General features: G+C 56.9%; 1 protein-coding gene across 1 annotated transcript in view; it reads right to left on the bottom strand.

Annotated features, from left to right (window-relative positions):
* PAPLN (papilin, proteoglycan like sulfated glycoprotein) overlaps nucleotides 1-15,963 on the bottom strand; it is a 34,800-nt gene that overhangs the window by 6,417 nt on the left and 12,420 nt on the right. Inside the window, exons 11-24 of the mRNA XM_028496127.2 lie at nucleotides 15,547-15,754; nucleotides 14,841-15,023; nucleotides 14,485-14,626; nucleotides 8,304-8,384; nucleotides 7,885-8,140; nucleotides 6,756-6,876; nucleotides 6,296-6,410; nucleotides 4,808-5,285; nucleotides 3,891-4,028; nucleotides 3,631-3,755; nucleotides 3,197-3,350; nucleotides 2,441-2,578; nucleotides 1,625-1,752; nucleotides 1,410-1,518 (exon numbers count right to left, since the gene is read on the bottom strand). Coding sequence (XP_028351928.1) covers nucleotides 1,410-1,518; nucleotides 1,625-1,752; nucleotides 2,441-2,578; nucleotides 3,197-3,350; nucleotides 3,631-3,755; nucleotides 3,891-4,028; nucleotides 4,808-5,285; nucleotides 6,296-6,410; nucleotides 6,756-6,876; nucleotides 7,885-8,140; nucleotides 8,304-8,384; nucleotides 14,485-14,626; nucleotides 14,841-15,023; nucleotides 15,547-15,754 — 2,376 coding nt within the window. The remainder of the gene's footprint in view (nucleotides 1-1,409; nucleotides 1,519-1,624; nucleotides 1,753-2,440; nucleotides 2,579-3,196; nucleotides 3,351-3,630; nucleotides 3,756-3,890; nucleotides 4,029-4,807; nucleotides 5,286-6,295; nucleotides 6,411-6,755; nucleotides 6,877-7,884; nucleotides 8,141-8,303; nucleotides 8,385-14,484; nucleotides 14,627-14,840; nucleotides 15,024-15,546; nucleotides 15,755-15,963) is intronic.

The following is a 15,963-nucleotide window of genomic DNA, read 5'->3' as shown; positions in this document are numbered from 1 at the left end:
GACCCAGGTAGTGTCTCAGCACTGATGGTCCTGGAAACTTCATGTCTACAGGGCTACCCAAGGTGAAGTTAGAGAGAGAAAAGCCGAGGACCGAGGACCAAGGACAGACCTCAAGGTACACCAGCCTCTCAGAGAGAGGGATGCGATGAGCGGGCCAGGAAAACAGAAGCAGCAGCCGGAGAAGCAGGAAGGAGACTGCAGGTCATGTGGGACTGAGTCTGTTCAAGGACTGAGGAACAGGGAGGTACTGGTGACCTCGGTCAGGGCAGTGTCCCTGGCGTGGGGGTGTGGGGGTGGAGGAGAGGCCCCGGGGCAAGGGCTGAGCTGCCAGCAGGGAGGTGAGCAGACCGAGACAATGTAAACAGCCAAACAGCCGTGCATGAAGGGGATGCGATATAGGACCCCACTGCAGGGAAACACTGGGTCAGAGGAGGGTGTGTTTATGTTTGCTTGTTTTGAAGAGGGGTGTCCTGAGCATGTTTGCTGCTGGGAAGATCCAGGCCTGATAGGATAATCACAGCCACAGCTGATCAGGGCAGGGCCGGCTGAGAGCACCAGCTGAGAAGCCTGCAGAGGCTCCCACCACCTTCCCTGGCATCAAGGCCACAGAGAGGCAGCCGACCTCCGTGACCCTCACCGCTCCTGCCAGTGTGCGGGCCCATTCCCATCCTGGCATCATCGCTCCGATACTCACCCTTGAGGCTTGACCAAGAACATCCTTCCCTTCATCCATTCTCCCAGACGAGACAGCCTCACCCCACTGTGCACAGACGCACTTAGGGCAAACCTCTGGAGCCTGGGGGACGCGGGGCCATCTCCTGCCTGGGAGTTTCTGGGGGGGCTCAGATTACCCCAGGATCCCCAGAGCCTAGCCTAGTCCTGACATATTGGAAGGAGGAAGTGGGCAAAAAACCGCTGAATGAATAAAAGACCAACAGATTTGGGGTAAAAGACCACTGAAGTCCTCAAAGCTGTGTGCAGCCCAGGGTTTCTCAATGCCAGTGGAGATTCTGTCACCCAGGAGACATTTGGCAACATCTGGAGACTTTTTATTGCCATGACTTGGGAGTGCCACTGGCATCTGGCAGGTAGATGGCCTGGACGCTGCTAGACGTCCTCCAGCGCACCCCAACAGACGAACGTGTCAGCTCAAAATCTCAATAGTGCTGAGGTTGAGAAACCCGGGGTAGCCCAACAGAAAAGAGCAGTCCCAGGGGCCTTCCATGTGTCAGGATGAGGGCCCTGTGGCCCCTTCCCTGGCACCAGGCCAGGAGGCAGGAGTGGAAGGATGAGGGGTGGGGGCGGTGGTGACCGCAGCATCCTGCAGGGAGGTGGATCCCCTCTGTCTGGGCTGTACCACCTCAGGTACGAGGGCCCGAGGGCCAGGCCTGCCTGGAGCAGAGCCTTACCTGGACCATCTGATGCTCACGCTTTCGCCCGCCACCGCACACAGCAGCCTGGCCGTGTCACCTTCTGGCACCATCACCGTAGAGGGCAGCCCTGTGATTGTCAGCTCCCCTGGGCCCAAGGAGGGGACACTGTCAGCAACCACGCCCATCCTGCCCCACCTGACCTCAGAGGCCACCGGCCACACTCACCCTCCCGCTCGGGACTGTCGCCTCACCCAGAACTCTGAGCTGGACCCAGCGCTGGTCTCGGTCCTGCCCGTTGACTGCAACACAGCTATAGAAGCCTCCATCTTCCACAGCCACGTGGCTGATGACCAGGGAGCCGTCGGACTGCAGCTGGTGTCTGGGGGCCAAGCACAATCAGGCGTCCCCACCCCACAGCGCCCGGCAGGGGGCAGGAGGGGCAGGATCTTCCGTCCCCTGGTGAGAGGCTGAGCAGCCCCTGCTGTCAGTGGGATCTGACCAAGGGCCAGTCAGCCTCAGGCCCTCAGGCCCTCCAGCTGCTGGCACTCTCCTTAAAGATGCCTGACTTTATAGCCTGAATAAACAAGTTTTCTGATACAAAATAATTCTGGTTTGGGTTTCTAGTTTTTGCTACACTTGTTTACTAGGCTCAGTCCTGGTTCTACCACTTAGGAGCTGTGTGGTGTTCAGCTTGTGCGTGTCAAATGGGGATAAAATAGCACCCACCTATTTGGTCTCCTCCGCAGGTCATACAGAGGAGAAAAGCCTCACCTCGGAACGGGCGCAATAAACGTGAGCCCTCGTGATTACAGCCAGAAGTGTGTCCACCTCCGTTTCCTCGCTTAGCTGTCACCTCTGTTAGCAGGCCCTTACTTCTGTCTGCTAACCACACTCCAGAAAGGCCCAGAGACCCAAATGTGGTCTGCCCGAGGAGCCTGACACCACAGCTCCAACCCTCAAGGGGTCCTGGGGTCCTGCTCAGGACCAGGGGCCACCTGCAGCTCCCTCCCCCAGCAGGGGTGCGGCTGGAGGCCGGCCGGGAGGGAGGGGAAAGGAGCTGAATGAACCTGGGAGAAGAGAGGGGCTTCCCATCTCTCTGCCACTCGACGCTTGGGGGTGGGAAGCCCTCGGCACGACAGGTCAGCCGGATCTGCTGGCCTGGATGGGCCTCCACCACCCCAGGCTGGTGCCGGTCCAGACGCAGCCTGCAGAGCAAGCACCCCACAGCCATGAGGGGGTCCCTGCCACTGCCTCTCCCCAACTCCCACCCACACCAGGGGACGGGACCTCCACATAGCCTCGTGGGCCCCTTCCCCGTCTCCAGCCAGATTCCGCTTCCCAACATCACCCCTTTGTTCCGGTTGGGACATCTGGGACCAGCTCTAAAAGACACCTGTGGCTTATCTCACCTCCCCACCCAGAACCTCCGACTGTCCCCCGCCCGCCCACCCGCCCTGCGCGTCTGCCTCCAGGTCCTTGACTTGGGCACCCCCGGCTCTCTGCGTCCCCTCTGTAAACTGCTCTTCTTCAAGGCCTTTTCAGGCCCTCTAGCTGCCGGTGTCCTCCCCTCCCTTGGCTCCTGAGGCGGGTTCCCCACAGCTCGGGGTGGTGGGCGGGGTCCCCTTCCTCCTCCAGAAGCTGAGCTCGAGGAGCCATGCTTCCCCAGCCCTCCCCCTCACAGAGCCCTGAGCAGGGGCCAGCAAGCCTGCTCACAGCACACGCTGGCCTGGGACCACCCACCCTCCCCGCCTCTCACCGAGACCTCCCCTAACCCCGGCCTCAGTGGGGCAGACCAAGAGCGGGACAGCACTGCACACTGTTACCTGCTCGTGGGCCATGGGTGCGAGGAGGAGACGGCCCCCCGGCCCCCAGAACTTCCCCCTAGGCTGGGGTCCCGAGGACTGTGGCCCTGGGCTGGGTCCCTGGCCTGAGGGAAGTGCCTTGGTTCAGCCTCAGGAAGCACGGCCACGTCACGCCCTGTCATGAGGCCAGGAGAAGCAAGGGGTGAGCTGTGGGGAGAAGGGCGTGGAAGGAAGGGTGGGCCATGGGGCCGGTGGGGGACCAATGGAGAAATGAGGGCCACGAGGGGCAACACATCCGCCCCAGCCCAGCGGAGCGTGTGGTCCCTGCCGCCAGGAGGCCCTGGCCCAAGGAAACACTAGTCCTCCAGTGTGGAGGCCCCCGGCCCAGGCCCTCCCGGCCGGTACCCCACCCCGGGGCCCATGAGAACCCACTGCGGGAGGGTGGGGACAGAGACCTGTGATGCGAAGCTGGATCTTCTGAGAGTCACGGTCTGGCCCGGTGCTGCCACAGCTGTAGGTGCCAGTATCCTCTGCCTGCAGGGGGCTGATGACCAGGGAGCCATCGGGCTGCAGCTGGTGCCTGAATGAAGAGAGGGCGCTTGAGCTCTGGGCTCCTGAGGCAACAATGAGCCTGGCTCCTACAAGAGGCGCCGTCGCCCCACACTCACCAGCCCATCCCAGGAGATCAGAGGGGCTGTGCAGGCTGCACACACACCTGGCAGAGGAGATGGGCCGCCCGTCTTTCTGCCACCTGGCAGGGGGGTCCAGGGAGCTGTCATCTGGGCAGAAGAGCCGCACCAGCTGCCCCAGGGCCGCCTGTACCAGGGAGAGCTCCGAGCCTGCCAGGGTGATCCTGGAAAGGTAGGAGGGAGGGTCTGCATGAGTGCCGGGACCAGGGACTTCACCACACAGAAAGCTTGGTGCCCATCCCGTCCCGGGCACCTGTGGGGCCAGAGGGTCCCAGGGGAAGCCAAGCTCCAGAAGCCCGAGGACTCAGGAATCCGCCCTCCCCCACCCCCCCGCCCAATATCCCCAGGCATTGCTACCTCACCCTGTTCCTGCAAGAGCACAGAATAGGCACAGAGCCCAGGGATGGAGAGGTTGGGAGAGAAGCAACACCAGGTTCACATGAGGGGCTAAACACATGGCCTGATCCCTTTGGAATTCAAAGTTTTGTTTTATTTTGTTTTTAATCTTCCCAAATCTCATTAATATGACAGTCACAAGACTAACAACAAATGAGACCCACATTAAACCTATGAGATCACATCACCATTTTACAGGTCAAGAAACTGAGGCTTCAGGAATTTGGATGACTTGCCAAAGTTCATGAAGCTCATAACCCAGGCCTCAACTAGACAGGCCCTGGGCTATACCGGCAAGATCTGCTGGAGAGTCCAGGCACCACCATCCACCGACTGCCTGACCCTGAGCAAGTCTCATGTCTCCAAAGCCCGAGCTTCCCCATCTGTAGAATGATGGTAGCAAGGCCCTCCAGTCTGGGCTGTTTGGGAGATTCCAGGTTAGGGATGGAGGGGGGCCCAGCTGACCTCAGGGTTTTAGCTCCAAAAGGCTCAGCCCTTGGGCCTAGGTCCCTAATCCCCCATCCCACCTGGGGAAGGTGGGCCTCACCTGTAGGAGGAGCTGTGGGAAGGTGGCGCTGGTGGTCCTGTGTCTCCGCCCAGTCCAGGGGCACTGGGCCCAAGCTCCTGGCCCTGGGGCCCTTCTCCAAAGGCCTGTCTGTGGTCCACGGCCCCCGGCTCAGGCTCTTGATCTCGCCACCAGAAGCCACCGGAAGGCAAGGGCTTTCTCTGGACCACAGGCCCCGTCCCGTGCCGACTGGCCTCCTGCTGGCCCCCAGGACCGCTGCCACCACTGTCTCTATGGGTGCTTTGGCCAGAGGCCCCGGGGTCGTGTCGGCGGGGCCCATGTTGGGGTCCCCGGCAGCTGCTCACACACTCCTCCTCTGAGGCAAAGTTATTAGCGTTGCCATGGCAGCCACCATACCAGAAGCGATTACACTGGCCCACGGAGGCGACGAAGTACCAGCGGGCGGCCCAGTCCCTGCAGGAGCCATGGGCGCTGGGCAGTAGGCACCGCACGGGGTACACTGAGGGGGCAGGAAGGACGCAGGTCACCGGGACCCAGTAATGAAGCTGCAAACGCTGCCCAGGACGTAGGAGTGAGGCCCTTCCCAGGGTATGGAGCACATCTACACTGGGCCCCTGACCAGCCCTGGGGACAGTCTGTTCACTGCCCAGACCTGCCCTGGGCTGGGAACCCAGCAGCCTCCAGAATCATCCCCGTCCACCTCCACCCCCAGAACTAGAGCCGTCCAAAGGTCAGGGCCGTGAGCTCCCTGGACAGCCTCCCTCATGCTCTTCCCCACCTGACCCAGGCCCCAAGGGCACACACACAGCAACCCCAGGGCCAAACCTGGCTGTGCTTAGCTCACAATGAGGACCCAGCCCTGAGCCCCCAAAGGCCTGTGAAGATGCCCAGTTAGGGGCCCACCCTTGTTCCCAGGGCCCTTCACCAGCTCTGAACCTTCTCCAGCCCCCAGCCTGCCCATAATAATCGCCCTCCTCCTAGGCACAGCCTGCTCCCTCTCCGAATTCAGAGGTGACCACGCTGGCCCCTGCTTAAAGCCCATCCAGGTGCCCAGACCCCTGCAGACTCAGCCCACCAGCCCACCTGGCTTCCAATGTCCCTGTGATGGTCCCTGGCGCTCCACCCATGCACCCCATGCTCCCGCCTCACAGCCCTCCCTCCAGGACTCATCCCAGGCAGGGTGGGGACGCCCCATCCATCCCAGCCCTGACCACCCTGTCTCTGGAGGGGGCTGAGCCCGTGGGCAGCCTTCCTTCTCTGTGGAATCCCCACCGACAACTCTCCCCAACTCCCACAAGCAACCAGGCGGCGACAAGTGCAAACTGTTGGACACGATAATAATCTGGCACCGTTCGCTGGCCTGGCACCTAGTAGGTGATTAGTAAGTATTTGTGGAAGAAAAGAGCAATAACCAAGGTGGCAGGAATGTTCCTGGCTCTGGGTTGGGGGGTGAGCACAGTGGGCCCAGAGCCTACCCACTAGGAAGGACAAGAAGGGGAATCCACTCACTGTAGCTGGGCCGGCCCACACAGCCTTCCCCAAGAGGGCCCACCGCAGAGGCCACGTTGTCGTAGCAACAGCCGAACTGGGAGCCCCGGCACTCACTGGGCTCATTCTTCTGGGCCTGGGGAGGAAGCCCAAGGTTGGGAAGTTGGAAATAGGTCTGGCTCTTGGCGGGAACTCTAGGCTGCCAGGCGGAGGACGGCAGGAAGAGGGACAGAACTGTGAACACATGCAGCATAACCCCAGCCCTGGGGGCAGATCAGAGGCCAGGAGAATGTTGGCTGAACCCCCCCAGCTCCAGCCCAGGCCTGTCGCTGAAGCCCTATGCCCTCCAGAGGCTGGTCCAGGCCAGCCAGCTTCAGGGACCTCCTTTCTCCAAGGCTAAAGCTGCAAAGAGCCTGGGTCGCAGTGGCACTGAGCAGGCTTGGGGGCTGGACTCCTGCCCCTCACGTGACCAGACACTTACTGTGGAAGCCACCTCTCTCGACCGTGGCCTGCTCCCGGTGTTGTCGCGTCCATAAGAGCTCGCACAGCCAGCCTGATGGGGCCCCTCAGCCACAGACACCCCGTCAGGACAGCACCCGAACCTAGACAGACATCACACAGCCCTCCCCTCACCACCCAGCCCTGACCCCCACCCCTACAAGGGACCCTGAGCCTCCTGCATCCCAGGATCCAGGCTCTGAGGCTCCCTGAGCCAGGGGCTGACTGGGTGAAGATCCGCGTGGGAGACGGGTTGTCCGGTGTGCAGGGAGAACCATTTTGTGAACCCCAGTCTCTGCCATGTCCACTGACCGCTTAGGGGCTCCCAGTGAGGGCAACAGGAAAACAATAAGCAGAGCTGAACCCTTAATAATTGAGAGATCTTCAACTCACACAGCCCACCACAAAACCGAGGAGGGGAAAATTCACCTGAACCTACCCAAATACCAGGTTCCCAGGGAGGTTTTACAAAATGGCAGCAGTTGGGCGATGGGGCAGAAGAGGGTGTCAAAGGAGCCCACCACTTATTTCACCTCCACCAACCAGGAGTTGGGAAGGAAAGTGAAAGAAGGAACATATCAAAGCACCTTCTATGTGCCAGGCGCCATGTGATTCGTTTCAGCCTCACAGGAACCCCAGTCAGTGGCTGTCATTGTTCCCAATTCTCAGCAGAGAAAGCCAAGAGCAAAGAGGTTAATAACTTGCCCCAAGTCACCCAGCACGCAGCTGGTAAGTGGCTGAGCTGAGAATTACCCCCAGGCTGCTGGGCGGCGAATCGCAGCCCTTAGCACCACAGCCCCTGAGGGAGTGGGGGCCTGGTTTGGATCGGAGAGCTAGAATCATAGCCCACTTGCCTTCCCAGAGCCTCAGGCTACATCTCAACAGGCTGACTTCTGCAGAGAAAGCAGGGGGTTTTGCCCACAGCCGGCATGTTAGGGAGCTCAGCGAGAGGAAGCCAAGCCCTCGGTTTTGCGCTACCAGGGCAGCTCAGCCTGGAGCTCTGCTAAGCCACCCCACGCCCTCTCTGAGCAGAGACACTGCCCGTGCATCGGACACACCCCCTGAACACACACCTTCCCTCTTCAACCTGGGGAGAAGGAAGAGGCACCCACCTGCTCTGCTGACATGAGGCCCCCGGGCAGCCTTGCCACTGCGGCCCAAGAGACGCAGTGTGGCCATCGGGGCAGCACCCATGGGGGCTGTGTCTGCAGTCACGGGGCCCCAAGCCAGACCGCAGGGGCTGCTGGTGTGAGGAGTGCCACAGAGATGGGGTTGGGCCCGGGGCTGGCAGGTGTGGGCTCTGGTCGCCTCTGGGGTTACCCCGAGCTGAGGGTTGCTCCTGGGGTGCCCACCACTGGTCTCTGAAATCTAGAAAGAAGAGGAAGCAAAGGTCATGTGACGTCTCCACCTGGCTCCTCACCCTCCGTGTCCACATCAGACCCACCTCTCCCCATCCCCGCAAACCACCTGCCGCCACCCTCAACCTCCACCTCAAGGGCCCGGGGCTGGGGGCTTCCACTGAGCTTCTCACCTGAGGCGGGGGCCTCCCGCGGGCCCAGAGAGATCCACGGGTTCCTGGGGCTGGTGTGCATGTCCTGCATGCTGGGGGCTTCTGCAAGGAGCCGGGGCAGTCAGGGTGCAGAGCGAAGGCCACCCCCACCAACATCTGCTCCCACCCCACTACTCAGGCAGGACCTGGGGAACCCAGGACAGTAGAAGGAAAAAGGAGCAGACTTGTGTTTTTGTAAACACCCTTCCCAGGTTTCAAGAGAGTCTTTAATTGCATAGAAAATGCTCATGTTACGTGTTGAGCAAAAGGAAAAGCCACATGTAAAATTAGCGTTTATGTCTGATCCCAATGACATAAAACAAAAAATGATACACCAACATTTTTAATTGGACTGATGAAAAGATTAACAATCCAATTTTAAAATGCGAAAGGAACTTGAACATATGCTCCTCCAAAGAAGACACACAGATGGCCAACAAGCACATGAAAAGATGATCTACATCATCAGTCATTAACGAAACGCAAATCAGAGCCATAAGGAGACACCATTTCACATGCACTAGGATGACTCTAAGCAAAAAAGACTGAAATAACAAGTGTCGGCGAGGATGTGGACAAACTGGAAACCCATGCACTGTTGGTGGGAATGTAAAATGGTGCAACACTGTGGAAACAGCCTGGCAGTTCCTCAAAAAGTTAAACGGTGTTACCATATAGCCCAGCAATTCCACTTCTAAATATCTACGCAAGGGAATTGAATATACACACCCACACAGAAACTCCTACATGAATATGTTCATAGCAGCATTATTCATTATGGCCAAAAGGTGAAAACAACACAAATATCCAGCAACAGACAAATGGATAAACAAATTGGGTACATCCATATAATTGAATGTGATTTAGCCGTAAAAAGGAATGAAGTGCTGATGTATATGCCACAACTTGGATGAACCTCAAAAACATTTTGCTAAGTGAAAGAAGCTAGATGCAAAAGGTCTGCTCTTCCTTTTATCTGATATATCTGGAATTGGCAAATCCATAGAGACAGAGAGCAGATCAGGGGACCAGGGAAGGAGACTAGGGTTAATGGGGAGTGATTACTTGATGGGTACAGGGTGCTCATACGGGGTGATGAAAATTTTTGAACCTAGAGAGTTGGTCGTTGTACAACATTATGAACACAACAAATAAGAGCACACTGTCTATCTGGACTTCCCTGGTGGCGCAGTGGTTAAGAATCCGCCTGCCAGTGCAGGGGACACGGGTTCAAGCCCTGGTCCGGGAAGATTCCACATGTCGCGGAGCGACTAAGCCCGTGCGCCACAACTACTGAGCCTGCGCTCTAGAGCCAGCGAGCCACAACTACTGAGCCCATGTGCCTAGATCCCGTGCTCCGCAACAAGAGAAGCCAACGCAATGAGAAGCCCGCGCACCACAACGAAGAGTAGCCCCCGCTCGCCTCAACTAGAGAAAGCCCGTGCACAGCAACGAAGACCCAGTGCAGCCAAAAATAAATAAATAAATAAAAACAGCACACTGTATACTTTAAAGTGGTTAACTGTGTTATTGATTTTCACGTCAATTAAAAAAATTCCAGGGCTTCCCTGGTGGCGCAGTGGTTGCGCGTCCGCCTGCCGATGCAGGGGAACCGGGTTCGCGCCCCGGTCTGGGAAGATCCCACGTGCCGCGGAGCGGCTGGGCCCGTGAGCCATGGCCGATGAGCCTGCGCGTCCGGAGCCTGTGCTCCGCAACGGGAGAGGCCGCAACAGAGGGAGGCCCGCATGCCACAAAAAAAAAAAAAAAAAAAAAAAAAAAATTCCATATTAAAAACAATTGGATTAATAGATGAAGGGATAGAGAGCAGATGATGAAAAAGTAATTACAACAAAATATTAATTGTGAACTTGATGGTGGGCACGTGGCTGCTCACCACACAGCTCTTCAACTTTCCTGTGTGATCCAAATTTCTGTCTCTTGTCCAGCTTAGTAAACTTACTAAAAATCACGAACTGTACCATTAGCATGGGTGAATTCTACACTGTAGGATGTTTAAACACCTCAATATTAAGTTCTTAAAAAGATTTTCATCACAAAATATTAGAGAAAAAGGCAAAAGGCTGAGTAGATAAAATTAGGATAATAGGAATTTTTAAAAATGATACCCAAAAGAATACTAGCAGGACACCCCCAAAATGCTCACAGTGACTGTGAAACAGACTCACAGACACAGAGGACAGACCTGTGGCTGCCAAGGGGGAGGGGGGTGGCAGAGGGATAGATGGGGAGTTTGGGCTTAGCAGATGCAAACTATTACATATAGGATGGATAAACAACAAGGTCCTACTGTATAGCACAGGGAACTATATACAATATCCTGGGATAAAACATAATGGAAAAGAACATATATACTTATACACGTACATATATATATATATATAAAACTGGAGACTTCCCTGCTGGTCTAGTGGTAAAGAATCTGCCTTACAATGCAGGGGATGCGGTTTTGATCCCTGGTCAGGGAACTGGGATCCCACATGCCACGGGGCAACTAAGCCCACGTGCCACAACTACTGAGCTCGCGCGCCTCAGCTAGAGCCTGCATGCCACAAGCCACAGAGCCCACGTACTCTGGAACCCATGCCACAACTAGAGAAGCCCAGGCGCCACAACGAAAGATCCGCATGACTCAACGAAGATCCCGCGTGCCACAACTAAGACCCAACGCAGCCAAAAATAAAAATAAAAAATAAATGATAAATAAAGCTTTCAAAAAATAAAACTGAATCACTTTGCTGCACAGCAGAAACTAACACAACATCGTAAATCAACTATACTTGAATAAAATAAATTCAAAAAACCAAAAAACAAAAATGCTCACGGTGAAAGTTTCTGAGTGCTTTGTGTGTGTGTTTTGCGAGGCAGAGGTGGGGGGGTCCCCTCCTCCTATTTGTTAGTTTTTCAAATTTTCCACAATAAACATATTACTACATAGTGGAACAAAGTTATAAAAAATAAAATAAGTGAAAATCCCATTCTCACGTGGACATCTTGCCAGTCTCCAGGGAATATTTAAAAAATAATAATTTAGGGTTGGAAGATTCCAGTAGAGAAGCGGTAAAATCTTTGTTTTCATTTTTTTGTGTGTGTGGTACGCGGGCCTCCCTCTGCCGTGGCCTCTCCCGTTGCGGAGCACAGGCTCCGGACGCGCAGGCTCAGCGGCCATGGCTCACGGGCCCAGCCGCTCCGCGGCACGTGGGATCCTCCCAGACCGGGGCGCGAACCTGGTTCCCCTGCATCGGCAGGCGGACGCGCAACCACTGCGCCACCAGGGAAGCCCTTTGTTTTCATTTTATTACCTATCTCACCTGGGCCAAAACCTCGGACAAGGCTGATTCCAGTTCTCTCCCCTGTTCTGGTCTCCTACCCACATTCGGCCCTGCGTTCACAGTCCCCAGCCAACCTCGGAATTCCTGCTATTGCTCCGTTGCCTGAAAGGCAGCTTTCTGCCAAGCTCACCCTGCCTCTGGCTTCCCCTCCTGTGACTCTTCTCTGCCACCTTTTCAGGCTTAACTTGGAGTCCAGGGCCCCTTCCCACACCCACACCCGCAGGGGATGAGGCTCTGCTGGGCCAGCGCCGGCCTCTCCATTCCCATCATTCTCTCTAAGAGCTTGGATTTCTGCACCCTGCTCCCCACCTGGCTGCTGCTTCTCAACTCTCTCCACTTTGGCCTGACACTCAGGCAGGTGCCAAATCTGTCCTAAACATCTTTCATGGTGTCACTTCTAGCTCCAAAACTTTCAGTGGCTCCCCTGGGCCTATTAGACAAATTTAATCGGTAGCCAGAGGCCTGAGGCCCTCAGCATCGCCCCAGCCCGAAGAGCACCTGCCCTGGACAGACCTGTCTTCACCCCCATACCCTGCGCCGAGGGCCGGTCCTGGGCCCCTACTGGTCTCACAGTTACTGAGCACTTGAAATGTGGCCTGAGGGACTGAGAAAGTGAGTTTTAAATTTTACCGAACTAGAATTAATTTTAAATTTAAACACTGATACTTGATTCATTTATTGAAAAACGCTTCAGTATGTCTGGAACAACTTGGGGATGTGAATCTGCTTTCTCAAATGTACGTTTCATGACATCTAAATTGAGATCGACGACACCAGTGAAATTTTAGCACCGTGGGTTCGATCCCTGGTCGGGGAACCAGGATCCCACGTGCCGCAGGGCAACTGGGCCCGCGCGCCACAACCACTGAGCTCGCATGCCTCAACTAGAGAGCCTGCCTGCTGCAAACTACAGAGCCCACACACCCTGGAGCCCATGCGCCACAACTAGAGAAGAGAAAACCCCCACGCCACAACTAGAGAGAAGCCTGCGCGCTGCAAGATCCCACGTGCCTCGATGGAGATCCCGCATGCCACAACTAAGACCTGATGCAGCCAAAAATAAATAAATAAATAAATAAATATAATAAATAATATATATATAATAAACCTTAAAAATAATAAATAAAATGTGGTTCTTAGAAAATTTTAAATGACATGTGGGACTTGCCTTCTATTTCTATTGGCGAGCACTGCTCAAGAGTCTAGAAAAGACGGGGAAGCAGAGCTGTCCGGTGCGTCCGCTCAGAAGCCCACCCCTCAGGGGGCCGCCTCTTTGCACCCTCGGCCCCTCCTCCCGGGCACTTGCCAGTAAGCACTACAGCACTAGTTACAGTACCCAAAACAGCAGGAACCACCTAAATTCTAAATTCATACCCATCATGGACTTCTGTGGAGCCCCTAGAAATCACAAGATGAAAATGTTCACACACCAAATGTCATTAAGGGGAAAGAGGAGGTACAAAATCACACATACGTTACAAGGAAGTTCCCTAAAGATTTATCCCAACAATGGATGGGATCAAGGGTAATTTAAGTTTCTCGCTATATACTAATTTTCTAAATTCTCCAAATTTTCCACAATGAACATAATTATTTTTATAATTACGAAAACAGCAATGAAGGTTATTTCTTTTACAACTCAGCCTGGCCTGAAGTTCTCTTTCTGTTTCCCTCCTTTCGACCTATGTGAATGCCTCTCTGGGGCAAGTTCAGGACAGCCTCTTCCAGGAAGGCATCCAGGGTCCTGGGACACCGAGTGGCTCCAGGGAGCTGGACTTGTTAGAGCCCGAGAAGCCTCCTGCTTGTGCACCCCAAGGGCCAGGCCCAGGCAAAGGAGCCCCAGGAGCCCGGCCCAGGGTCCCCCAGGGCCTCAGGCCACTGCCACCCACTCTTTGCTTGTGGAGTACTGTGTATTCAGGCACTGTGCCAAGCGATCATCACGAGCCTGGAAAGTCAGTCTTATTAACCCCACTGTACGGATGGGCAAACCGAGCATCAGAGAGGAGGGGCAGTTGCCCAGGGCCACACGGCTGGTCAGCAGTGGAGTGGAGATTTGAATCCAGGTTAGCTGTTGACTCCAGGCCACTGGCTCTTAGCCACCTTGCCACGTGCCTCCACTGGAACCCAACCATTCCCCCATCATTGGCACATCAGGGCCAAACGCCTCTCTGCAGTATCAAGAGGCCGGCCACCCACCCCCCAGCTCAGCGCCAACCCACGCCTTCCCTCAGTAACACTTCCTCACACCAAGTAAGTTGCTGGCCTCTGTGCCCTTTGTCCTGCAGCTCCTCACGACTGGGACACCTTCCTTCCCAGTGGGGACGGGGGTGAGGGGAGGCGGGAAGCCAGAGGCAATACACGAGGACAATCCTTCCTGGACCGCCTCCCTCTCTGCACTCAGTCACCCAGTCATTCAACAATTACTGAGTACCTAGCACGCTCTAGCTGAGTTCTGCAGGGGTATAAACAGAAAGAAGGAAGGGGACCTGGCTCTCAAGAAGCTTACAGCTAGTAGGCCTACAAGCCATGTACAACCACTGCAGCACCAGGAAACCAACCTAAGAGTGACAGCAGTTACAGTGAGCTTTGGGGGTGGGGTAAGGGATGTTACTTCCGAGGCGGGAAACAGGGCTGCCGGGTGAGGCTGTCTAGAGCCGGACTTTGTGGGTGGCAAAGGCTTCACACACAGTGATGTGTGAGAGCGTTCCAGGTGGCTGACAGCACAGGCAAAGGCCCAGCGGCAGGAAGGGCTGCCCAGGTTGATAGCAGGGAAGGAGGTTGGGCCAGGTACCAGCTGCCCCTCCTGTCCTTACCTGGAGGAAGATGGCAGGGCTGCGTGTTACAGGGCTCCACATCCGCAGGCCTGGATGGCTGCAGGCTCCCGCAGTGGCCGGGCGGGCCAATGGTGCAGACCACCTGGCGCCTCCGAGTGCCTGAGTTGCAGCTCTTGGAGCACTGGGGCCCCCCGGGGTGGGAGTGGGAAGAGAAAACAAGCCCGCAAAGGGAGAGAGACCCTGAGACTGGGTGGGGGGTACCTATAAGGCAGGCGGAAGGAGGAAGGTGCCTGGTACTGCGTGTCAGACCCAAGGACAGGCACATGTGCAGCCTCCGGTCAGAGACCCAAGGGACTGGGATTGGGCAGCAGGTATGGGCGGGGGTAAGTACTCACTAGACCCCAGGCGCCTACGTGCCAGGCCTGGTCACTGAGGGGGGGACAGCTGTTATGCATACAGGGCTCAGTGAGGGGGGGACGGTCCTCCAAGGAGCACGCTGTGGTGTGGAGCAGAGACCCCTCGTCACCCCGGCAGGTGACGGTCCGCCTCCGGACCCCGGCGCCACAGCTGACAGAGCACTGTAAGGACCGGGCTGTCAGCACGAGCTGGTCCTCGCCCAGCTGGAGGCCCACCAGCCTGGCACGGAGGGCAGACAGCACCCTACTGCCCCATGTCCAGTTCCCAGGCCCAGAGAGACTGAGTCATCCTCCTGCGGTTAAACAGCCTGAACCATGGCTGCAGATACCCAGCTGAGGTGCGTTTTCCACATTCCTTCATTTGCAACTGCAACATAGGTAGGTGCCAGAAGCAGTGACCAGCAGCCCCTGTTTCTCCCTGGCCCCCAGACAATGTGCCCGGCTTCTTCTTCCCCACCCAGCCTGGGACCCTAGAGAAGGAGGAAGAACACGGGAGCAGGAGTCCAAGCCCCCGCTCCTCGTCCCAGCCTTGGCCACAGCTTCCAAGACCATGTGGCAGGTCACTTTACTCCCAGGATCTGCTTGCCTGGGGCGGAGGACGAGCCTCCCAGCCCTGCCCTGCTGCGGCCCAGGCCCAAGACCCAGCTCCTGACTTCCGCCCCTCCTAGTCAGGCCCGGCCCTCACCTCGCCCCAGGGCTCCGCGCTCCAGGCTGTGCAGCGCTGCAGGTTGCAGGCCTGCGTGGCAGGGGGCTTCTCAGGCAGGGCCGCACACTCGGCGTCCTCAGCAGCCTCCTGGACGCCGGCGCCATCAGACGAGACACAGTAGACGGTGCGGGACTGGGAGCCGCCCAGACAGGAGGCCGAGCAGGGCGTCCAGGGCCCCGTCTTCCAGCTGGCAGGGAGCAGGCGGGCGGTGAGGATGGCCCTGCAGCAGGGGCCAAGGTCCAGGCCCGAGGGGGCACAGGAGTGGAGGGGGGACCCCCCCGGCCCATTCTCTGGGCATCAGGCCGTACAGGTGCGGGCCAAAGAGCCCTGCGCAAAGGCCAAGGTCCGGCCCTGCTCACCCATTCCCACCACTGTGCACTGGTCCCTATAAACACG

This window comes from Physeter macrocephalus, chromosome 11 (genome assembly GCF_002837175.3).
Source record: "Physeter macrocephalus isolate SW-GA chromosome 11, ASM283717v5, whole genome shotgun sequence".
NCBI lineage: Eukaryota > Metazoa > Chordata > Mammalia > Artiodactyla > Physeteridae > Physeter > Physeter macrocephalus.
Note: the sequence above shows the minus strand (reverse complement) of the source record. Positions and strands in the feature narration are given on the sequence as shown.